At 37.7% G+C, this 25592-nt stretch overlaps 1 protein-coding gene across 7 annotated transcripts in view; it reads right to left on the bottom strand.

Moving 5' to 3' along the window:
• The window catches only part of LOC114026041 (solute carrier family 28 member 3-like), a 135582-nt gene that overhangs the window by 39498 nt on the left and 70492 nt on the right, over positions 1–25592 (bottom strand). For all 7 annotated transcript variants that reach the window (XM_027839636.1, XM_027839637.1, XM_027839634.1 and 4 more), the window contains 7 exons: positions 19880–19971; positions 17467–17656; positions 16649–16793; positions 12383–12496; positions 12180–12257; positions 2979–3059; positions 2097–2177 (listed from right to left, as the gene is read on the bottom strand). In XM_027839636.1, the coding sequence (XP_027695437.1) occupies positions 2097–2177; positions 2979–3059; positions 12180–12257; positions 12383–12496; positions 16649–16793; positions 17467–17656; positions 19880–19971 (781 nt within the window). The remainder of the gene's footprint in view (positions 1–2096; positions 2178–2978; positions 3060–12179; positions 12258–12382; positions 12497–16648; positions 16794–17466; positions 17657–19879; positions 19972–25592) is intronic.

The following is a 25592-nucleotide window of genomic DNA, read 5'->3' as shown; positions in this document are numbered from 1 at the left end:
CTAGACATCATCTTTCAAGAAATGATCAAGGAAAACTGCCCTGATATTTTAGAACCAGAGGGCAAAATAGAAATTGAAACAATCCACCAATCTCCTGAAAGAGATCCCCAAAGGAAAACTCCTAGGAATATTGTAGCCAAATTCCAGAGTTCCCAAGTCAAGGAGAAAATATTACAAGCAGCCAGAAAGAAACAATTCAAGTACTGTGGAAACACAATCAGGATAACGCAAGATTTAGCTGCTTCCGGAGGGCAAAGGAGATAGGATTACAACCAAGAATCACCTACCCAGCAAAACTGAGTATAATTCTTCAGGGGAAAAAAATGGTCATTCGGTGAAATAGAGGATTTTCAAGCATTCTTGATGAAAAGACCAGAGCTGAATAGAAAATATGACTTTCCAATACAAGACTCAAGTGGAACATGAAGAGGTAAACAGGAAAGAGAAATCATAAGAGACTTATTAAGGTTGAACTGTTTACATTCCTGCATGGAAAGATGATATTCGTAACTCATGAGACCTTTGTCAGTATTAGGGTAGTTGGAGGGAAAAAATTATATGTATGTACATATATATGTGTAGATAGATAGATGGATAGATAGATAGATAGATAGACAGATAGATAGATAGGTAGATAGAGGGCACAGGGTGAGTTGAAGATGAAGGGGTCATATCTAGAGAATAAAATTAAGGGGTGAAAGAGGATTATACTAGGAGAAGGAGAAAGGGAAAGGTAGAATGGGGTAAATTATCTCACAAAAAAAAACAGAAAAGAAAAGGCTCTTACAGTGGAGGGGAAACAGGGGAAGGTGAGAGGAAATGAGTGAATCTTATTCTCATAGGATTTGAATTAAGGAGGGTATAACATACACACTCAATAGGGTATGGAAATCTGTCTTACCCTACAGGAAAATAGGAGGGGAAGGGGACAAGAGAATAGGGGGATGATAGAAAGGAGGGCAGATTGGGAAAGGGGGTAATGAGAAGCAAATGCTTCTGAGGAGGGACAGGGTCAAAAGAAAGAATAGAATAAATGGGGGGGGAATAGGATTAAGGGAAATAGAGTTAGTTTTTCATAGCATATCTACTATGGAAGTGTTTTGTGTAACTGCACATGTATAGCCAATATTGAGTTGCTTGTCTTTTCAATGAGGGTGGGTGGGGAGGGAGGAAGGGAGAAAATTTGGAACCCAAAGTTTAAAAAACATATGTTTAAAAAAAATGTTTTCACATGCAACTGGGAAATATGAAATATAGGAAATGGGGTACAGAAATCTATCCTGCCCTACAGGAAAATAGAAGGGGAAGTGGTGGGGAGATAGCAGGGAAAGCAGACTAGGGGAAGGGGTATTCAGAATGCATGCCATCTTGGTGTGGGGGAGGGGCGAGATGGGGTGAAAATTTGGAACTCAAAATCTTGCGGAAGTAAATGTTGAAAACTAAAAATAAAAAAAAATTTAAAAAAATATTATCTGTGTGACCCTGAATAATTCATCTTCCCTCTCAACAATTCCAGGCAAAAGATGATAAAGATGATAAACAACATTCTCTGCAGAAAAAACTAGCAAGGACTAGGTGAACTCTAAGGTTCCTTTCTATATATAAAATATATAAATATGTATAAATATAAATATAAAATTCTATGTTTCTAAACATATTTTAACTAATGATAACAAGACAATCCAGGAGGCCACAGATTCCAATATGCATTAATTCCTAATTCTACTCTCAGCTACAAGTGTTTAAGCTGCTAAAAGCAGTATGACTCATTGTAAGAAAACGAGACTTTGTAGATGCCAAATACATTGATTTTCTGATATCCTTCTGAAAGTTTAAACAAATATATACAAAAATGGGTGTGTATACATTTTAAAAAATTTCTGAGGGCAGCTAGATGGCCCAGTGGGTAGAGCACTGGCCCTGGATTCAGGAGAACCTGAGTTCAAATCCAGACTCAGACACATAACACTTACTAGCTGCGTGACCCTGGGCAAGTCACTTAACGCCATTGCCTAACCAAAAAAAAAATTTCTGACACCCTCAAAAACATTAAACCTCTCAGAAAGATGATGTCCATTTTTGGAGCTATAACTTACCTGCCCTACAAATATATTGCCAGCAGCAACTACAGATTCGATAGCAGATGATCCCAGGGTAACCTGCATTGTCCATCCAACCTAAAAGGGAGGGGGGAAAGAAATCTCTAAAGGCAGTATTTGCTGATCAAAAAAAAATCCAATAAAGGAGATTGTAGAAGAAAATGCTTAAGCTACTTAAAAGACAGAATTGTCCTGAGAATTGCTGACTTCTGCATGTTTGATCCAGAAGGAAAGGGCTTCCATACTCATTATTTTCTCCATACTCACTGTTTTCATTTCATGGACAGCCTGATTCTTTAAATGGCTTTAAACCAGTCAACTGTTACAAGTTAGAAATCTAACAATGATCACCTGGCAATGGGTTATCTAAGCTCACCAGGGTCCCTTTTGTGAGAGTAGAACTGAAGGAACTTCCTGAATCATGTGGAAATAGTTGGGGTTGTTCCTGATCCATGGAATTCTGCTCATTGCTGTGGCCTCCACGGTGAGTTGGTTTGAGTTGGGCCAGTGAACACTTGCACTTGCTACAAGTCAAAGCTAATCAACAGTAACCCAGCCAGGAAAGAATTCTCAGCTTTCTTTTTTTCCTTGGGGAGGATCCTGGACAAACAGAGGCAGTTTAGCAGTAATACCTCTTCTTTATTTCATAGAAATGCTTGACACCCGTGGTTGTTAAAGCCTCATTCTATGTTTTAATTTCTAAACATCTATATATACATGTATTGGCACTTATCTCCTATCTCCCAAGTCTCCTTTTACTGTGCACCTCAGTACTATGGTACTTTAGAAATACAAATACTGCAAGACAGCACTTCAAGTATTTCCCCGAAAGATGCAGTTTGAAACGGCCATGCTGACACTTGACAGAACCGCATTTACCTTTCTAATGAGCCACTGCATGAATCCAAGGTAATAGAGCATGGAGATCACTGTGCTGAAGAAGACCACTATCGGCAAGACCTAGCGCAAAAACAAAAATATGATTAAGAATTAATTTGCCTCCTCATTGGGAAATAACTTTCTTAAAAATGCTTTAGAGCAGGGGCTCTTCACCTGGGGCCACAAACCCCTCAATTTCAGAGTGTTTGTGAACGTTTTTTTAAAATAGTTTGAAAAATACATTTACATATACTTTGTTTCCTTTGTAATTCTATGTGTTTTCTGTGTCTAAAATTTTTTTGATAAGGGGCCCATAGGCTTCATCAGACTATCAAAGAGGTCCTCGACTCTGAAATGGTTAAGAACCCCAGTTTCAGATGCTTGATTTTTTTTTGTTTTATTTCATCAGTGTAGGAATTATACAGTAGTGCAGATTTTAGAGATGTAAGATCATAGATTAAGTTGGAAAGGATGGATAATGGATCCATTCAACCTCATTTTACACATGAGTAAACTGAGGCCCAGAAAGGATAAGTGACTTGCAGAATGGCACTGATATGGTAAGTGACAGAGCAGGGATTTCATTTTGAGTCCCCTGACTACAAAGTCAACACTCTTTCCACTGACCCACTTTCAATCTCCTCTTCCAAATATTTTCTGGCTTACCCAATGTCCTTCTTAGAATACCATAGACATGATTTGATCAGGACAGAATACAGGACTATCACCTTGCCTCCCTGTTCCACACTAAATGTACCTCCCCTCCCCCCAATTCTCCTTACAGGGATCAAAGAAATAGAGCTGGAAGGAGCATCAGAGACCATTATCTAAGTCCCTTTTTCTTACAGATGAGGAAACTGAGGTCCAGAGAGGTTAAGTGACTGCCTAAGGTCACATAGCTAGTAAGCCAACAGAAGTGAGATTTTAACCCAGATCCTTTTTTTTTTTCAGAGCCAATGCTCTTTCTGCTATACTAAAGATGATTTGGGGAATTTAATATAAGCAGGTCAGCCAAACTATTCCTCTTCACCATGGGCTAAGGCATTGAATCTTCTTTGCTTTGTTATATACAGAACCCTTTGCTACAGTGGAATTTCACCAGCACACCATTCTGTAAAACTTCACATTATTTTTGAAACTAGCTGAGCCCCACATGAATGAGAATAAACTTTGACAAGGGGATTCCTGATGAAATTTTTCCAAGCATATTTCTTCAGGTCATCACTTCTAGTTTGTGTAACTCCCATGAAGCTATTAACACCGTGCTATTCTTCCAGCTGAATGAATGGTCAGGGTAAGTAACAGAGGCGCAAATGACCAAATCTAGGACAGCATGTTTGGGAGCACTCCATATGATTTAGAAAAGTGTATTAATAATACATATTATTAAAAGGCATTTGTCCCATTATTCAGAATTTGCACTCTCATGCCTTTTATAACCCAGATTTTAATGGGCAAGCTGAGTATTCCTGAAACCATGGACAGTTCCATTGAGTGCTTATCTTTAAATTTTAACTGTGATACAACTTCGACGTGAGCAGCAACCTAAAGAAAATCCTTCCCCACTCTCCCAACAATATGTGTGTAGATCACCAGTGAAGGAAGCATCTTTTATAAGCTAGAAAATAGGTAATTAACCACCTTAATTGTTCTTTTCTGAAGTTAATTCTTTTCAGGTCTTTGACCAGGAACATCCAACATTTAGGGTAAGAGCCTTATGATTTTACATAAAAAGGTAAAATCAGATGAAAAGAAGGCAAGGAGATTCATTTGGCATCAAACTCTAAACCTATAAAGGAAATAGGCTTTTAAAATGACACATGGTTACCCTAATAAATGTTAATAATGAAGGAAATGTGAAAACCCTAAACTGCCACTTGTGAATCATTGTTCAATATTCACACTCTCTCCCAACAGAGGGTAGGTTTCTGAAGTGAAGAGGCTGGGGGAAAGGGAGGTGATTATTGATGAAAGCTGGTCACTGAATCAATAGGTCCGAGCATTCTTACTTAAAAATAACCATCCCAAACTGGCCTGTGGCCAGTTTGCTTCTCTTTTGAAAAAAAAAAACAAACAATAAACAAACCCATCAATCTCTTCTGGTTAGGCTAAATACTTAGCCTAGCCTTTCCCCCTTGCCATTCATTGTTTTAGGCACAGCTCTGCTGCAAGACAGAGAGGGGAAGCTGCGGGAACAAAGAAAAATGCTTTAGCAATGATGTTTGATGGCCTGAGAGTATGGACATTGAGAAATTAACATCATGGCAGTGAGTAGAAAGCTTTCTTCTTACATTCTCCATAACCCCTTTGAGTTTTTTTTTTTAATTTTTATTCTTGTAAGGTAAGATAAGAAATGAAGTTTCTCAAATTTTAAGGTGATTAAAGATGAAGGATAGCTGGGGCAGCCTGTAGTCCTAGAACCCAAACGCTTTTTCTTTTTCTTTTGAAGAGAGTGCCAAGTGAGAATCCTGGTGGTTATCTTGAAAACAGTGGCATACTATATTTGAGTGAATAGGACATGAAACTTGTGAAATCTTGACTCCAGTCCGATCTCTTCCATTAATTTGCTGTGTTGGTTGGCCCCCTTTCCCTCAGTTTCCCCAACTATAAAATGGGGACAGCAGTGCCTTTCTCAGTTACTATACTTGGATGTTAGGAGGCTAAATGAAATAATATGTGTTTAGAGCTCTTTTAAGAAAATAGCCTTTATCATTTGTGGTGTGGGTGAAGATTTTCTTATAGCAATGAAAAATGTTGAGTATTGAATAGTTTTAGTACTCATAATTTATGTATGTTGCCCAGGGATTTTTCTCATTTTAGGGAGGCAGCCAACCTAGTGTGTGGCAAAAACAATGGGAGACTGTCAGTTGGCAGACAGTGGAAAGAATGCTGAAATCATGCCTTTGTGCTTAATATTTGTGTGGCTACTTCCCTAGGCCTCAGTTTCTTAATCTCTATTATCTACATTGGATAGATGGTCTCCGAAGTTCTTGCTAGCTCCAAAACCTCCGATCCTATGCTGTCAAGACCGGTCCCTGATCTATTGCTTATCACCCCTTTTGTGATAAGACAGTAATACTTGTAATACTACATCATAAGGTCATTGCAAGGAAAGTATCTTGTGAAGCAAAGGGCTCAAAAAGTAGAAGTTCTTAGAGTTACTTTGATTGGTATAATATATAATAGTTGAAATTCACATGCTGCTTTGCAATGTTTGCAAAGCACTTTCCCTATATAATAAATGCCACAGGTGTTTTTATGTCCATCTGTAAGAATAAGGAAACTGACTCTCAGTAAGGTTAAGTGACTTGTCCATGGTCACAGAGCCCTTTAAGTGGCAGAGCTAGGTCTACTTGATAGTATCTCAAGGTTGACTTATCTTGGAGAGTGAGGTTGCTTGGTGCAAACCAAATCAGGAGGCAGCTATCCTTTCCTCCCTCTCCAATATTGGATTCTACTTTGAACTTGAACTAGACTTGTATCCTAAATCTCCACACTAGAATCAGGTACAAATGAGATTCCTACTTTGATCTCCATGCCAGGCTTGCTCCCTAGATTAGTTATAGGAACTTCTTGTGGTCCATACTAATTTCTCCAACCTGGAACTCACCTTTTGAGTTCCAAGGTGAGCCAAGATCACGATCTGTTAAAGTATGCCCATCTCTCTGAGTCTGCTTTGTAAACTTTGTTACCTAGTCAAGTTGATTCTGCCTTTCCTTTGTATGTTCCCTGGAAAGGGAAAATTGCAGTCTCCTAGGCTGTGAAATTTGAGCACCTCAAGTGAGCACAGTGTTCTAAGAATCAGTATTCCTTTTCTTTGCAGTTTCTTTGCAGTTATATATAAAAATTTGAGACTGGTATATCAGTGTGGTGTCAGAGTAGAATGTGGGATTTGGAGTCAGGAAGAACCTGGGTTCTGCTTATGATGGACAAGTCACCTGACCTCTCTGATCTGTTTTAAATATTTGAATAATATTTTTATTTTTTTCCCAATCTGATCTCAGTTTCCTCATCTTTAAAATGGAAATAATATAGAGAGCCAAGTGCTTGTAGGTGATCAATAACAACCTACCACTTTAAAATCTAGGTCCTAATTAGTGCATATAATCAATCTTCTGAAGTGGTGGCATTATTTAAATTTGCATTGAATATTTTGGAACCAGTTAAGATATTTTACATAATTATGGCTTTCAAATAGGGTGGATTTGGATACATGCAACCCTTTCAAGGGGTTCATTATTCCTGGTAATTAGTCTTGGTCGGTAGTGTTGGATCTAGAAGCATCCCTAGATAGCATCTAGTCCAAGGCCTCATTTAATCACTAATTCTCATTCATATAACACCATAAATTGTAAAGCACACTTTCCTCCCTAATAATGTTAGGAGGCTCCTAGTATAAACATGACCTCTTGTACTTCACAGATGATGAGACTGAAAATCACATAGGTCACAAAGCTCATATAACACTGGATGAGCATCTAGTTGTTCAGTGCGAAGCATACTTTTTTCACTTACTTTGTTTATCTTGCTTTTTTTTTTCTTTTGCAATATGGCTAATATGCAAATAGGTATTGCATGACCTCACATGTATAATTGATATCATGCGTTGTTGTTTCAGTCACTTTTAGTCGTTTTTGACTTGGCAAAGCCATGTCTTGGCAAAGATGCTTGGAGTGGTTTGCCATTTCTTTTTCCAGCTCATTTTGCAGATGAGGAAACTGAGGCAAGCAGGATTAAGTGACCTGACCAGAATTCTACAGCTAGTAAGTGATTGAGGCTGGATTCAAACTCAGGTCTTCTTGACTTTAGGCCTGGCATTCTACCCATTGTGCCCATCAAGCAGTGGAGTCTCCTATGGTACAACAGTATAAAAATAGCACCTGTCCTTCATGAAGAAACTTCAGTGTTTAATTTATTTGCAGACCACAGTCTCCTTTTGTTCAGTTTTTAGATGCCCATTGGTGGGCTCTGACAAATATGAGAAACGATCTTTCTTGGTGAGGCAGTATGGTGTCATGGAAAGAGTAGTGGATTTGAAGTCAAAGGATCTGGCTTTGAATTTGGGCTTTACCACTTACTATCAGTGTCAACTTGGACTCTCTCTGGGTCTTTGTTAACTCATTTGTAAAGTGAGGGGAGTTGTACTCAGACTTCTAAAGTCTTTTTCAACTCAAAAATCTACAATCCTACAAAAACAGCACCCTACCCCAATATAAAGAGTGCATGAGGCACTTAATATTTCTTGGCATCTATTATATGGAAATTACTTATCTGGCTTGTCAACAGGAAAGCCAGATCTGTCATCTCATCAGAGTATTAGCTATTCTTTACTGTCAAAAGCAGAGAGTTTGACATATACAAGAGATTTTAATTGAGTTTCAGGTTGATTAAACTTTCCATTAGCATCTTTGGGTTTACTCAGCTTTTTGCTAGTTTGTTGAGTTGATAGGAACGTGGCTTTTGCTGACCTGCAGGTTTTATGAGGATGGCAGTGATGAAGCAATTTAATTTGACAAGTTCAGTTACTTAGAATTCGTGTCTCATTTTGGATTTCTCAAACACCCAATCAAATGGACCTCTGAATTAGGAAAAAAAATGTAGTTGATCTAATTACTGTAACCCAACAGGATCAGTACTTCTAGTTTTCCCACATACAGCCTGACCATTAATGTCGGACAAGGCAAATTTTTTAAGAGTTGGTCTTCATTAATGTCAAAATGCTAGAGTTTAGGTACCTTTACCAGGTTAGGAGGTTACAATGATAGCTAGCATTTATATAGTCCTTTATAAATATCACATTTTATCCTCACAACAGTCCCGGCAGGAGGGGGACAGGCAGAAGGATTGGGAAATGCAGGGTCCATGTGATCATAGATTTAGAACTGGTAGGAATTAGGGGTCATTTAGTCTTACTGTCTCATTTTTCAAATGAAGAAATTGAAGCCCAGTGAGTGAAATAACTTGTCCAAAAGTCAGTTAGATGAGTAGAATTTGAACAGGTCCTCTAAATCTAAATGCTTCTTTTTCTTACTGTTCATGCTCATAAGGTCTGGGTGGTGTCTAGAAGAGTGGTCTTACAGAGTTATTTTAGTCTGAATGACTGAGAAATGATTCATTTACACCCCTACTCTATTTCAATCAGTATTAATCAATTTGATATGATTCCACAGGGCTAGTGATTATAAGTTCTATATATTAGGCCCCAAAGCTGTGAACTGCAGAATATAAGTTCACTTGCTTAATCATAAGAAGCTAACTAGAGGCTCTCTACCCCTGTTTTTCCTTGTCATGGGGACCAATCCCAGCATGGTAGAGGTGGCCCAATTACATGGAAAGTCCTCCAACTTCTTTTTGTAGCTCCAGACCACTCTCTCTTGTCCAGTGTGAGCAGGTGAGCATCTTATGACCACCTAATCAATGAAGATGCCTAACCCAAACCAAGACCCCGCAGTTTTTTGCTGATACATCATTTTTGGCCATCAGAACAAAGCCTACCAACCAATGCAATTCTGTATTTTGTGTAGCCTTTCCAGAGTGTTAGGTATCCAACCTTATAAAAATAAGGCCATGGAGGAAGGGAGCATCTCAGATTGTGAGGAAGATCTGAGGTCCACTTCATCAGAGGGACCCTTTAATAAAGTGCCATTGGCTTGGAGCTCTGCCTCATTTTCTTTTATTATAGGTTGGACAATTTTTAACCCTACATGATTGACTGTCATTTGAGGCTAGTAGTAACCGATCTTTTAGATATGTATCTTAGAACACGGAACTTTCATGAAGAGAAAGGAAAATAGACTGAATCAGGCTAACTTAAAGGTGTTTTCCCTTTATGATGGGGTAGTGTAGACTACTACCCTTTTTGTTCTATGATGCAGGGGAACCCGTTATGTCATATGTGTTCAACAGAAATAAACAATTTCTCTTACAGTAAGGACTTCCTCCAGGAGAGGCCTCACAGGAAAAGGAAAAAAATGGAGTGAAAGAGAGAGACATACTTGCTTAAATGTCTTCCTGGGTTTTCAGAAGAGGCTTGAGAAGAAAAATATTTGAGAAATAGTTCTTTGAAAAACATTCCAGGCTGGTAGTGGCAGTGTGTACCTGGACAGGCCACTAAACCTTTCAGGGCCCCTGACACTTTCTGATAAATACAAAGAAGATGCCAATTTGCATAGGGAGATAAAGTTCCTTCCCAAGTGTGCCTTAAATGGATGAAATCACAAACAATCTACCAATGATCATATAAACATGTTTCAAGTCATTCATAATAAGACAAGTACAAAGTAAAACAATTGAGGCATTATTGCATACCTACCTCCCCCCCCCCATTGCCAAAGATGAAAAAAAGTGGAAAAGATAGGCACATTCATTCATGGCTGGTGTAGCTGTGTATTGGTACAAGTATTTTGGAAAATAATTTGAAAATATGTAGGAAAGGTTACTAAACTCTTAATGCCCTTTTGTTTCACTACTTGGTTTAGATATCCAAGGAGGTCAGTGAAAAAAAGAGAGGCCCCATCTGTGCCAAAATAATCATAGCTAGAAAAAAACAAAAACATGGGAATAAATATATCTCCCAAGAATTAGGAAGGACTAAACAAATTATTGTTCTTTTTTTTAAATGGAATTAATTGCATATTATTATGTCATAAGTAAGGGTTAATGAGACCTATGCAGTGGAATAACTTGAATGATGTGAGGCAGAGCCAGGAAAGAAGAACAAAGAATAATACACACAATGACATCACAATACAATATAAGAATAGTATATACAATATATACAATAGCATAAAGGAAGACAACATAATCCAGTCAAACACAGAGGTTAATATTGGTTCCAGAGGACTGAGGTTAAACCATACACCTTTTTGGTTAAGAAATGGCAAACTCTAAGACTGGAAATTTATAGAGGCTATTTATCTCAATCATTAAATTATGACACTGTTTAAAACTGTTCTTCATGAGGCAACTGTTCATGAAGGAGTATTAGTATTTTCCAAATTAAAAAAAAAAAGATGGAGTCATCCTACCCTCAGTGTCTCTTTGCAGACAAAATATAAGAGAAATCCAATTAGATAAAAATAATTTACTCGGCTGATCACCCAAAACAGATTTTAAATATATACATATAATGGTAGAAGGAAAGAAGGGAGGGAGATGAGCATTGTTTGAATCTTACTCTCACCAGATTTGGCTCAAGGAGGGAATAACATAATCAGTTAGGTAAAGAAATCTAACTTGCCCTACAAGGCAGTAGGAGGGAAAAGGAGAAAGAAAAGGGAGGCGGGACTGAGGGAGGTGGGACTGAGGGAGTCAGTGGTCAAAAGCAAAACACTAGTGAGGAGGGAAAGGGAGAAAGGAGAAAGAAAAGCATAAACAGAGGGGAAATAGGATGGAGAGAAAGACAGATAGTAATCATAACTGTGAATGTGAATGAAATGAACTCTCCCATAAAACAGATGTGGATAGCAGAATGGATTAAAAACCATAATCCTACAATATGTTGTTTACAGGAAATACATTTGAAACAATCGAATGCACAAAATAAACAAGAAAGAAGTTAAGGAGGTGAATAGAATTTTAGAAAAGTTAGATATGGTAGACCTGGAGAAAGTTGAATGGGTATAGAAAGGAATATACTTTTTTCTCGGCAGTACATGGCACATACACAAAAATTGACCATATACTAGGGCATAAAAATCTCACAATTCAATGCAGAAAGGCAGAAATATTAAATGCATCCTTTTCAGATCATGATACAATAAAAATTATATGTAATAAAGGACCACGGAAAGATAGACTAAAAATTAATTGGAAACTAATCTAATCCTAAAGAATGAATGGGTCAAACAACAAATCATAGAAACAATCAATAACTTCATTCAAGAGAATGACAATAATGAGACAACATACCAAAACTTATGGGATGCAGTGAAAGCAGTTCTTAGGGGAAGTTTTATGTCTCTAAATGCTTACATGAATAAAATAGAGAAAGAAGAGATCAATGAATTGGAAAAAGAAATTTTTAAAAAGATATAAATAAATACAGACATATACATTATCATTGAAAAGGTATTTCTATAGCCATTGCTTGGTTGCTGAAGAAAGACTTAGTTGGGTTTAGTGCCTTTCTACCAATGAAAACAAATAAAAATAAATTTATAGCTCTGGATTAAGATACATGGAAAAGGTGGTGGTTCTTACCTTAAAAGCAAAGAAATGGTCTGTGTACTTCTCACCGAAGACAAATATGGCTCCTGAGTCTGTAAACTCCAAGAAAATCTAGAGTAAAGATATCAGTAAAATTTGCTTTAAAAATCAATTACTGAAAAAGATGCTTGTTGAATTAGGGGGAAATACCCTTAGGCCTGATAGTTAAACATGACCTGCATTGAATCTGACCTTACCTTTACTTGGTTCCCCAACCAATTGAATGCCTCAAATCCAGGTGTAGTTCTTAGAATGAAAAGACCAAGAATAAACTGTAATCCAATTCCCCAAAAGACAGGTCTCCAGAACACCTATGCATAAAAGAACCAGAAATGTTCATCTTATTAGGATAGAAATGCTGTAGTAAGGGGTTCAAGATGACACCTTGCATTCTCAAACTGACATGGGGCTGACTTTCAGCTGTCATGTTTGATAGAGCCAGAAAAAATAATTGTCAAAGAAGATACAGAATGTAATGACCCTGGCAGAACCTGACATGGGGTGGCTTTTTATGATTTACCCTCTGGAGAACTTTCCTAAATAAAGTCATTAGTTTTTGGTTTACCAAATTGCCCCAGATTCCCTAAGTTTCAAGACTGCAATCTCAAGAAGTGATAAACTTACCAAGACCATGTCTAACTTTGGCACCAACAAGTGATTACCACTCTTGGTTTTGTATTACTAATGGGTGTGATTACTCTGGGGACAGTCAGGTGGCACAGTGGACAGAGTGCAGGGCCTAGAGTTAGGGAGACTCAGTGAGTTCAAATCTGGCCTCAGACACTGACTAGATGTGTGACCTTGGCCAAGTCACTTAACACTGTTTGCCTCAGTTCCTCATCTGCGAAGTGAGCTGGAAAAATCACTTCAGTTTTTGCCAAGAAGACCCCAAATGAGGTCGTGAAGAGTCAGACGTGACTGAAAAAATGAATGAATAAGAACAAAAATGATTATTCAAGGGCCATCATGAAATTTGCACCTTAAAAATCAAAATTTGTTTTAGTAACTTAGAATGAAAGATAAAAGTATATCATTCAGTACTTTTGAACTGGATCTGTGATTGCATTGGTATAGGAAATTCCTGAGGAGGAAATGCCCTCTACTAATTTACATCACCTGTTCTACTGCCTAGTGGCATGGCCTACTAAGAGTTTATAAAACTTGTTCAGGGTCATTCAGGTAGTATATGTCAAAAGCGGGACTTAAACTTAAGTCATCCTGATTCCAAAGTTAACCCTGTACCTACTATACCATTGCACCTTTCCATACCAACGATGTATCATGAAAATCCACATCAGTTCACTGAGAATGAACCTGACTTCCTGCTCATTCTTAATTGTCATATAAGCATGGCCATTTCTCCTGTCTTGAAAACAGAAAGGCAATGCATGACCAATGCATGGAGCATATGTGTGTTTCTCTCTCTGCTATATGCTTGAATATGTGGGAGCCACTTTGAGAACTAGGATGGAACAGAGAGAAACCATTTCAGAAAGGTGTATACATATCAGGAGAAACAGCAAATGAATCCAAGGACGGGCAAGGAAAGCCAGTAACAGAACGTGTGGGAACACTGACACAATTAGAAATGAAGAGAAACATTTTACTTCAGTGCCTCATTGTAAGGTGACCCTGTCTTCTTAAAAGTGGCAGGTGGTGGTAGTGGCTACATCTGAAGCCCAAAAGCAATGGGAAACTTCATTTCAAGAAACCTTGGTCATTTTGCCTTGAAGCACTCATGGTGAAGATAAGCGAAAAGGCCATAAAGATAATTGCAGCGAATGTGCCAACATGATAAAGGATGAGGAAGTAGAGAAATCTTAAGAATTAAACTAGGTTCTGTATTACATAGGATGGATCTCTGGGACAGAGGGATGAAAAAAATGAATTCTGGGAGATAGAAAAAGTTGGAAAACATGGTTAATTATATTAAGAAATGAAAAAGAGCCCAAGATTTATTTGCCTTTATTATTTGACTTTTCTTACTCAGAAGCCATATAACTATGTGCCATTAATGCTTTCTTTAAAGAAAAAAGTTTGATATCATAAAAATGAAACTGACTAGAGCTTAACAGATAGGAAATGACTGGTCACAAATGTGAGAGTCATTTAAAAGCCAGTGAAATCATATCAGAGTAGTTAGAGCAAAAGTCAAAACTTAGCTAACAAGTTAGAAGACAGGATAAAGATGAGAAAATACTGCACACAATTACAACAGCTCCCAAAGAGGAGAAGATACCAAAAAAGAAAAAGAACATGGATGGCATGCTGGCTAAAAAGATCAATAATTACTTTTTCCTTTCTATGGGATCTTGATAAGAAGAGTCTATGCTTGCATTGAGAAAATCCTTGAAAATATGAAAAAGACAGGTAGTATTTTGCAGTTGATTTTCCACAGCAGGGCATTTTTAATAGTCACAAAACTGAGGAAACATGTAGAAAATATTTTATAGTTGAATGATTTGTTGATTATTTCCATGCCCCCCACCCCCAAAAGCTTTTGACCTACATAGTAAAATGTCATCTTAAAGGCTCTCCTACAACATGAGAACATGTAAGATTCAATGAAAACACAACCATAAAGATGGATCGGTTTAACAATCTTCTGATTATCAACCTCAAGGCAAGCTGAAAATAGAGAAATACATGCTCCCCAAAAAGTGTTCTCTATTATTAAGAAAAATGTTCTGTGAAAATCCCAAATTAAATGTATTACATAATTATAAGGAAAAGCAAGCCATACATATTAGAGATGTAGTACAATTCTCTTTGTTCTACTTCATATATGGAAATGCTCATTTTATTTGGTTTTAGTCAAGGTCATAGTAAAAAGAAATACATCCTCTAGATGGCTGAGATTGCTGAGATATTCCTGTGTATGGAAGAGATTGTATTGATAGCCTTGGGGTTAAAATACTGGACCTCTTCTTTGGTCACTCAAGAGATCAGCCATCCAGCAAAATTAAAGTAAATGAGGAAAACAAATACAATGAAGAATGCCTAATGCCAAGATTATGATATGAAGTTGGATGGGCAACCAGTAGTTAATTCATTAATCCTCAAATCTTGACTACATCTGGCTGATGGACAGTGAACTGAATTGGAGGAAGCAATTAGGTTAGATTGCATCTTGGGGACAGCACAGTGTTTGCAGGGATCCCAAGCTCTTCTCTTCTGCCAGAGTTCATCTCTTTAGTACCAATATTTTCCCTCTTATGCCTTATGGCTGTGAATCACAGAACATTATGATCTTAGTAGACGCAGAAGTACAGATGATCCAAAGGGCAATGAAAAGACGCATGGTGGGTGTTAAGTAGGCTGCACTGTGTCAATCAAGATGAGTTACATCAAAAGTGGAATATAGGACATCAAAGACATATATCACTAGAAATAGCTGGTCAGGTAGCATAAGTGAGCAATAACAGATGGACAGCCCAAGTGCCAACAATTGAAAAAGTGAGAAAATCATTAACAAAGGGGAGTTGCAGCTTGGCTTTATCGTATCTCACATGTCGGCTCCATCATGAGTGCTTCACTCTGGAACCAGTCTGATACCATATAGCCCTCATTCTCTGTGGCAGAGTTTTGCTTTCATTTGCCAACTTCCATAAGATCCAATATTTAGAGCTGGAAGAGCATTTTACCCAACCCCCTCATTTTTCAGAGGAGGAAACTGAGGCCTAGGAAGGTGAAGTAACTTGCTCAAGGTCACATAAGCAGTAAATAGTAGTGCTGGAACTTGAAGTCCCCAAGTCCAGAACTTTTTTCTCCACTGTAACAAGCTGTTTGAGAATAATGTGACTGAAAATCAGCATTGATGATTCATTCCTATTTCACTATGCAAAGACTTGATTAGCTCCAAAACACAGAACTAAGGGAATAGCACTGATTGGCAGTTCAGACAATGTTTGTGATGGTCAAGGGGTACATGGAAGAATTTGGATCACTGCAAAGCTTTTGTTTCCTTTGGATTGAAAATCCCTTGTGTTTGTGATTATGAGACAGTATATGTTCTGGGGATTCATTCTCTTCCCTGTTAGAGCAATCCTCTTACTCATCCCAATATAGAAACCATGCCCATGATTTCTTTCACTTAGTCATTCTCCTTTGTTAAAAGGGAGGGCTCTAGGGGGAAAGAGAAGTGAAAGAAGAGTCATTAAGAAATGACAGTGCTGGGGAGCTAGGTGGCACAGTGGCTAGAGCACCGGCCCTAGAGTCAGGAGGACCTGAATTCAAATCCAGCCTCAGACACGTAACACTTACTAGCTGTGTGACTCTAGGCAAGTCACTTAACCCCAAATGCCTCACAAGAAAAAAAGAAAAGACAGTGTTGTACTAAAGAAAATAAATAAAACATTTTTTAAAGCACCCAATACATACTTTATATATAATGCCATAAAGGTCAAGTGTTTAAAATGTAGACAAGAGATTAAAATGAATGCAAATATTTCTTTAGTACTTACCCTAGTTGGGTACTTAGAAAATATTAGCATCAGGAGAACAAAGAACACAAGCCCACCAAAGGACACCAGAGACTGGGTTCCCTGTTTGGCTGTGTCAAAAATTAGCCAGCAAATGACTCCTGTAATCAGCAAGATCCATATCAGCCTAAGAGGAAGGAAAGAGGGTTGAGATGACTTGATGTATTTTCAAATGACAGCCAAACTTTTGAAGAATTTTTCATTTTGCCCCGGGGAATGACAAGTTGATAACTTTTCCAAACACTTAAATAGAGCTAACTGTATTAGCAAACTCAGGTGGAGGAATTTGTTATAGACAAACACCATCTCTATGGGTGTATTAACATGAGCAAATCACTCAGAGAGTTCCCTCCCATATCATATGTCCTTTCATATTCTGAGGAATTAGGAAAGGAAACACCCAATCACTGACTTTCCTGTGTGTCACCAGTGTGGAATGGGTAACACCAATATTTTGTTTTTACAGAATAAGGGATCTGGAAAAGATCTCAAGAGCTTAGCTGTCCAGTTTTCTCCCTCTAAGTAGGTTTGTGTAGAAGACAGGACAGATAGCTTGCCAACCCCTACTTAAAACTCTCCAAATGGTATGATTTCCACAATTTTCCTTGGAATATTTCTTCTAGCATCTAATCATCTTTTGGGTCTGGATTTGTGATTCCATCCCTGGAGGGAATTCCTAGCATAAATCCCCACCTCTCCCCCCCAACAATAGGGACTTGGGAAAAGCTGAGCACTAATCCTTATTCCTTATTCAAACTGAAATCTCACCCTTGAACAATAGAAAGATGTTCCATACTTACCACTTCAACCAGAACCAATGTTTGTTCAGGAATCTGCCACCAGGAGACAAGAATTTAGCAATCTGACTTTCATATTTGGCTATCAAGTAGTCCCAAATGACAAAGAATATGGTAGCAACAGTGAAGACAAAAAGTGGGAGGGCTCTGTGAAAGTTCACCACGCAAGCTGCAATAACTACAGCCAAACAGCCTATCAAGGAAAGAAATGAACACACTATTCATCACATATACAGGGAACTGGTAGATACTATGCCAAGCCTATAATGAGTTGATACTTAATCAAGGCAGAGCAGAGCCATAACTAGCATTTTTCATGCCTAGAGCAATTAAAGTTCATAAAATGGGCTGGCAAAGCAACATGAACAGCATCCTCAAATCAACACTTTTAAAAAGACAAATTTTAGCTCTTCTATTTTGAAACCAAACCTAGGTGGGGAGAAGTTTAATGATGTCCATTAACCTGACTTCAATTTTTATTTTTACTTTGCCATAAAAGGGATTCTTTATCTGATTAAAAGAAAGCCTCAAGGAGACAAACTTAAAAAAAAACCCAAACAAACCAACAACAACCCACCACTTCATTTCTCAAGGGCTACATCCCTACACCATCCTGCTTGACCCCACTGGACTCTACTCTCATCGGAAGCATTCCCATTCTCCAGGCTTTTCTCACTTTAACCCATGTCCTCCTCATCCAAGGTTCTCCAATATTTCTCTTTTCAACTTTTATTCAACTTTTTTTTTTTTACTTTTACTTTTACTTTTAGATTAGGGGATGAGGGGTTGAGAAAAGGATAGGGATGTGTAAAAAGTTGCCAGTCAAATGTGATGTTCTGACATTGTGGTTGGGAAGGGGAGGAACTCGTGTTAGTTCTTAGCACATCTGGTAGCTTTCAATTTTAGGTAATTTAACACCTGTTAACTTAGAGCTTTGGTAACTATATAATATATATCAAATACACATATCATATGTATCAAATACAAAAACTACATTTTGGGCGAATGTGTGTGTCTTTAAACATTCATACAAATGGGGACTTTAATTTATTTTCACCATGTGAACTCCTAAAAGCTAACAAAGTGGGGAGGGTGATCTTTGCTATTTCCTTTATAAAGCAATTAATACCACAAATGATTCTTCATCATGATCTGCTTGTTCATTCTAATGTTAGACTTAGGAGGTGTAGCTTGGTATAATAACACAAATGGCAGAAACCAGGTTGAAGGGAGGATAGGTGATTAGTACATAGTGACTGAAAAAGCCATGGGTAGAATAAAATTGAATCTCCTAAGGGTTGCTTAATATTAGAAAGTCAAATCTTCTAATCTGGAAGTACTTAAAAATAGGAGGGCTTCTCATTTGTGTGAGCTGGTTTAGGTATGAACTTATCGGAAAGCAACAGTATAAAATAGATGGCCCCTTGGCATCTCCATGTTCCATATTTATTTGTATTGTTTTACTTTTTTTATTTGTATCCACAGGACTTAGCCTAGTGACTGGCTTGCCTTTTGCTGGATTCGAACTCATGAAAATAAGTCTTCTTGGTTCCAAGCCCAGTGCTCTATGTACTTCACCACAGAATTGCCCAGCATGTTAGAATTACTGTCGAGCATTTCTACTGTCCATCCTGCATGCCAAAAATGCATTACTCCCTCACCTTCACAAATTCTTATAGTCCCTTGTTTTCTTTTCCCTTCTTAGGGAGGCTGAGAGGTCAAGTGACATGCCCAGAGTCACAAAGTTAATAAGTGTCTCAGAGTAGTTTTGAACTCAGGTCTTCCCAACTCCAGGCCCAGTGCTTTATCCACTGAGCCATGTAGCTAGTTGATATCCTCTCCCAATAAATTTGCCTTGTATTTATCTTGTGTATTTTCTGTATATGTTCACTTATATACACACATCTCCTGAAGGGTAAGGATTGTTTTATTGTTGCCTTTGTAGCCCCAGTGGCTAGCTAGTCTACTAAGGCACATAGTAGGCACTTAACAATAGCTTATTTAATAGAGGTCATTGCTTTGCCTTAGAGTAATGGGAAGATTTCCCACTAGTTTTCTTTGCCTTAGAAATAAAGCAACATTACCACCATCAAAACTATTATTACAATTTAGTGGCCATGTCAGCAAGCATGGTAGTTAGCTTAAGGAGGTTTCAATAACATCTCTCTCAATCATTTTTAAGTCGTGTTACCTCATAAACTGGGAATTTCAAGGGGAACAACTTGTGTTCACTTTCCCTATGCTTTGTGTTTGTGGCAAAGAGCATCTTGACCACATACATTTTTGATGCTCTGAAGGATAGGATGAATTTTCCCTCCTAGCACAAGTGAAGAGTTTTCCTCAGTATTCCACTTAGAAGCCCAGCCCTTCAACTGAAACCTGAAAAAGATGCTTGTGTCCCTCCCAACTGAAGTACCTGCTAATAAAATGCCATAGAAGATGTATTGGATTACAGCTTTATGCTTCCTAAAGAAGTCACAAGTCTCATTATACTTCTTTTCTAGGTACCTGTGAAAATACAAAAAGAGACAGTAAAGAATTTAGGTAGAAAGAAACAAATGGCTTCCACTCCAATTTTTTTTTTAAGAGGTGAGAGGTGTCTGCCACAGTGTTCAATGTATCAGTTATTTTTTTCCTCTCTTTTTCTTTTGTCTTTTATGGGATGGCTTTCTGGGAAGGAGAAGTGGAGAGATGTGGTGATATAAAAATACGCCAATAAACCATGTCTATCTATCTATCTATCTATCTATAAAAAGAAATTAATGTCAGCCTTGTAGAAGCAACAATTGAAGCAGATTTAGAATAGGGTAAGGATTACTAATACTCCACGGGGAATATGGGGAATTTTTGCCAAATAACTATTATCCTATTGAAATCTTTCAAAGTTGTAGTGGTAAATATGTGGATTGGAGAGAGACTTGGTGAAGGCCAAGGTGAGGTGGGAAAGGGAGGGATTTTGTATTGATGTAATGATGCATCTGAAAGATTTGTAAGTGAAATTGGGGTATAATTTCTACAACCCAAACCCAATGAATGAGGTTTGGGGACAAAACCCTTTTCATTCAATGTAATTCAAGATGATGTAACTGAAATCTGCGATAACCACAAACACTGTATCATTTCTAATCAATGAGGTTACAAAATTTTCAGCATACCCTGAGAAAAGCCAGTCCCATTCTTACTAAACTAATTCCATTTGGTTTAATTTGTAACCACAATTTAATTCCATTTGTAACAACTTGCCTCAGAGAATCAGGATTCTTAATCTTTCTTGCAAATCAAATCAAAGCAAGAAACAATCAATCAGTTAAGAAGCATTAAATGTCTACTATGGGCCAGGCACTGTGTGAAGTGCTGGGATACAAAGAAAAGGCAAAAGACAGTCCCTGGCTTCAAGGAGCTAACAGTCTAACATGGGAGACAACTTGCAAAAAACTATATATGAGCTATATAAAGTATAAATTGGAAATAACAGAAGGAAGGCAGTGGAACTAATGGGGATTAAGAAAGGATTTCTGCAGATGGTGGGATTTTAGCTGGGATTTGAGGGAAGCTAGGAGTTGGAGATGAAAAGGAGATCTTTATAGATATACTGATGGGAAAATGTAAACAGACTCGAAATTGAACATGATATATGGGTGTCTTTTAAAAAACTATACAGAGAATAAAACTATAGATTGACAAGAAACAGAATCAAGGGTCACATTAATTGTTTCCTGATAAAACATTCGACAGCTTTATGATACTAAAAAATGTTTAGATTCCAAATAAAGTTTCTTTATGAAAAATCTATCTCTTTATTATATGCATATGTATTGTAAACTCTACAACCTATTTCCTTTCATATTGAATAAAAGGCATGGGAAAACTTACTGAAAACCAAGAATAGATTCTATAATAGATTCTAGGTAGGAAGCATTGTTTATATTATAGAATGTAATTTGGAGGCACAAGGAAAAATACAGTTTTGATTGAGTTACTGGTTCCCAATCTTTTACCTAGGAAAGGTTTTTAATTGATTCTTTTGTATTTTGTCCAGGTGAGCATATAGTAGCCAGTTTGTTAGAGTACTCAGAGCTAGCCTTTAAGTAAGGAAAAACCAGTTTCCAGTTCAAGTCCTGCCCTAATCGCTGTGTGACTTTGGGCAGAGAGACATCATAACAGTGGAAATTTTGATCACTAGCTCTAGGGTCAGAGCACCTAGGTTTAAATGTACATTTCTGGTACTGTCTAAGTAACCTTAGGTAAGTCATTTAATCTCCTTGGGCCTCAGTTTCCTCATTTGTAAAATGAGGATGTAAAATGTAAAACTAGATGGCCCTTCTAGTTCAAGCCATATATGATGTGATTGATTGAAGTTGCCCTAGGCAACTACTGATGGAGGGAGTGTACATACCAGTAATTTCTGACATTTCTCTCTGTCTCCAATCCCCACCCTCACCTTCCCCCAAATGAACAGAGATTGGACCTAGAATTAGGAAAACCTGAATTTAAATCTGCTCTCATAGTTGTATGACTCTCTGGACAAGTCACTTAACTTCAGTCTGACTCAGTTTCCTCACCTGTAAAATAAGGATAATAACAGCATTTATCTCTCAGATTGTTGTGAAGATTGAATGAGATTAATATTTGTAAAGCACTTTGAAAACCTTAAAGTGCTATACAAATGCTAACTAGGATTATCTGGTCAACAAGTTAAAAGTTGGGGGACAGGGACAATTGTGACAAGATAAATTTATTTGGAGGCTAATGTTTTTTAAATCCCAAGGAATAAGGGAAAACTTTCAAATTTTTCTCTGTTTGTCCCTTGTGCACCTCATACGTAATCTAGTTGGAAATATGTCCCAATATGGACATATGTTTGATTATCTATCAGAAATGATTCCAGGCATCCAGTGGGTTTTTTCTATAAACATTAGCTGAAACATGAGTACCTCCTTGCCACTCAGGGGGCTTTCTCAACCTCTAGAGTCTTACAGTGTTTCAAGGAATCTTAAGGTAAAATGAAATTGGAAAAGGAAGCTCAGATTTCTCTCAGTAAATGTCCTTGAAAGTTGATACATGATGAGAATATTTTGGCTTCTGTGCAGTGCTTCTCAACCTTGGTTTTGTAATGCCCTGGGGTGCTCTCCAGTTATCTCAAGGGCTGTCAAGAAATTTGCCCCTTCAAAGTCTCAAAAATAAAAATTTGTTTTCAGTAACTTCAAATTTAAAGATGATGTTATACACTTAAGTACTTTTAAGTAGAGTTTCATGTGTGTCATAAAATCAGAGATATTTTAGGTATTGTAGACCAGATGGAGTTTATAGAATACCTAAATCAATCAACAAGTATTTAAATACCAACTCTGTGCCTGGCACTATGCTAGGCACTGGGGATACAAGCAAAAAGAATAAAACAATCCCTTTTTGCAAGGAGCTACTTCATGATTGGGGACTGGTAGAGGAGATAATAATAGAACTCTGTAGCATATAACATGATAGGCAGCTAGGTGGCACAGTGGATAGAGTGGTGAGTCTGGATTTAGGAAGATCTGAGTTTAAATCTGGTCTCAGATACTTACTAGCTCTGTGACCCTGGCCAAGTCAAGTAACCCTGTATGCCTCAGTTTCCTCACCTGTAAAATGAGTTGGAAAAGGAAATGGCAAACCACTCCAGTATCTTTGACAAGAAAAGCTCAAATACGGCGATGAAGAATTGGGCATGACTGAAAAACTACTGAACAACAACATTATTTCTTGAAATGAGGAAATTTAAAGGTTGATGAGATGACAGTGTAAGAAGCTGAATTTTTAAAAAATGAAGTGTAACCTAAAATAAATGAGATTGCAAGACAGTATTTAATTGTGTGAACTTTAGCTTGAATTGATGAAAGAACTAGAAAATATGATTACTGAGCTTATGTTAGAAAGCTATGAAAGATCCTGGAGAATGGAAGAGATGGTATGATTCTGGAAAAGTACAAATATTAACTTGTTTTTCAAAAGAAGGAAAGAGGGTGAGTATGCAAAACATGGATCTGATTTCTATTTCTGGCAAAATTCTAGAACATGTTGTTAAAGGGAAAGTTCATTAGCATTTAGAAAGGGAAACAGCAGTCACAAAAAGCCAGCTAGATTTCATCAAGAGAAACAGGTCACACCAATCTCATTTACTTTAGATTGGAAGGACAGGCAGTCATATAGTGGACTGAGAACCAGCCTTGGAATCATGGAGATATGATCAAGTCACACACTGGTTGCATGACTCTGAGGAAGACTTGACCTCTTTGTGCATTTCAGGCAACTCTGTAAGGCTACAAGGTGCAAAGCAGGTACTGATCTGAATTGGTAGAAAGTTCCTTACTGGGGATTTCATATAGCATTGAAATCACAGGTCTAATCAGGTCCCTATTCCCCTAATGACACCCCCCCAAATCACCCCCCCAAAAAAACAAACAAAAACAAAAAACAACAAAACCCTAAACAGAACTGGTAGACTGGGGAAATACAGTGAACCCTGTATATTTAGATTTCAGTAGATCATTTGACAAAGTCTCTGAAGCTTTTCTTGTGGACAAGATGTAGAGATATGAGTTAGATGGATACATGGTCCAATGGATTAAAAAATGATTGACCAAATCCAAAAGAATAGTCATTAACGGGTCAATGTAAACTTGGAAAGAAGTTTCAAGGGCAGTGCCTCAGAGATCATCTGTCTGTTCATGACCTTGTCCTGTTCAATATTTTTAAATCAATAACTTGGATGAAGACATGCTTGTCATCTGTGAATGATCAGAATCTGGGAGGGATAGTTAACACATTTGGATAGCTCCATAGGTTAGAATTACAGGTTGAATCAAGTAAGATGAAATGTAATAGAGATAAATAAAAATTTCTGTGTTTAGGTTCCAAAAGTCAAAACTGCAGACAGCTGGAGGCATGGCAACAGAAAAATTCCCATGGAAAAAGATCTAGGGATTGGTGCACAGCCAATATTGAAATAGAAGATGTTGATATATTTTCACTGCATCAATAGATAGGTCTGACTTCAGAGGACAGAGTCATTTGTCCCCTAGTTTCTGATCATTATTTTGTGACTTTCAGAGACATGGAGTTGGTGAAAGAGCAAAGAAATTCAAACCATTCCTACTGCAAACTCATCAAGTATAGCAGCCATGCCTGAGTCTCAAAGAAATAAGTCCTATTAAAATTCCCCAGATGCCTAATTGATTTTGGAACTTGATTATTATATTGTAAGCACTTCAAGCCTTGAATCTCTAATAAGCTCCTCAAAGAAAGGCACCATACATATGCCACCCATCTCCCACAGCTCCCCACCTACCATAGTGCTCTAGGTGCAAAGTAGACATTCAATGAATTCTATTAATTTATGGTAAATGTTCAATGACAACTACTTGTAAATTTGAACTCCATCTGAAGGCTCTTAGGTCTCAGGTGTGTGATAAGCTGTGGTTACTGTATGCTACTATTACAGGGGATGGTAGTGGGTTAGATTTTTCTCCTTATTTTAATTCATAAGATCATAAATGTAGAGCTGGAAGGAATTCTAGAGGATATCTGGTTCAACTTCTTATGTTTACGTCAGAGGCCCAGAATCAGGATTCAAACGCAGGGTTAGAAACTTCTAGACCCCTACTCTATTCCAATCAGTATTAATCAGTTTGATTTTTACATAAATCATTTAGGGGTCATTAGATAAGATAGGTTCTTATGGTAGGCTTTTATAGTGGACCTCAAACCTTAATGTAATATTCACTTCTTGTTTACTGGTTATATAGCTCACTTGTGCAACCACAAGAATGCTGACAATGAAATCTCCATCCTATTTTACTCAAATTCCATGTCCAAACCCAGTGTGTGTGGGATGTCTGATTCTTTGGAAAGTCCTCCAACTTATTTTTGTACCTCTGGACCTTCCTCTCTTGTCCAACATGAGTAGGTGATCATCTATGACCACGTGGTCACCAGAGATGACTCTTGCTTTGCCCATCTTAATTTTTGATCCTCATGAGCAAGGTCTATAAACCAGAGAGATTTCATTCTTTACCATGCCTCTTTCGCATATTTGGGTATCAAACCTTATAAAAGTAAGGTCCTGGGGACTAGGGGCATCTCAGATCATGAGA

This window comes from Vombatus ursinus, unplaced genomic scaffold (assembly GCF_900497805.2).
Source record: "Vombatus ursinus unplaced genomic scaffold, bare-nosed wombat genome assembly UNPS02014832.1, whole genome shotgun sequence".
NCBI lineage: Eukaryota > Metazoa > Chordata > Mammalia > Diprotodontia > Vombatidae > Vombatus > Vombatus ursinus.
Note: the sequence above shows the minus strand (reverse complement) of the source record. Positions and strands in the feature narration are given on the sequence as shown.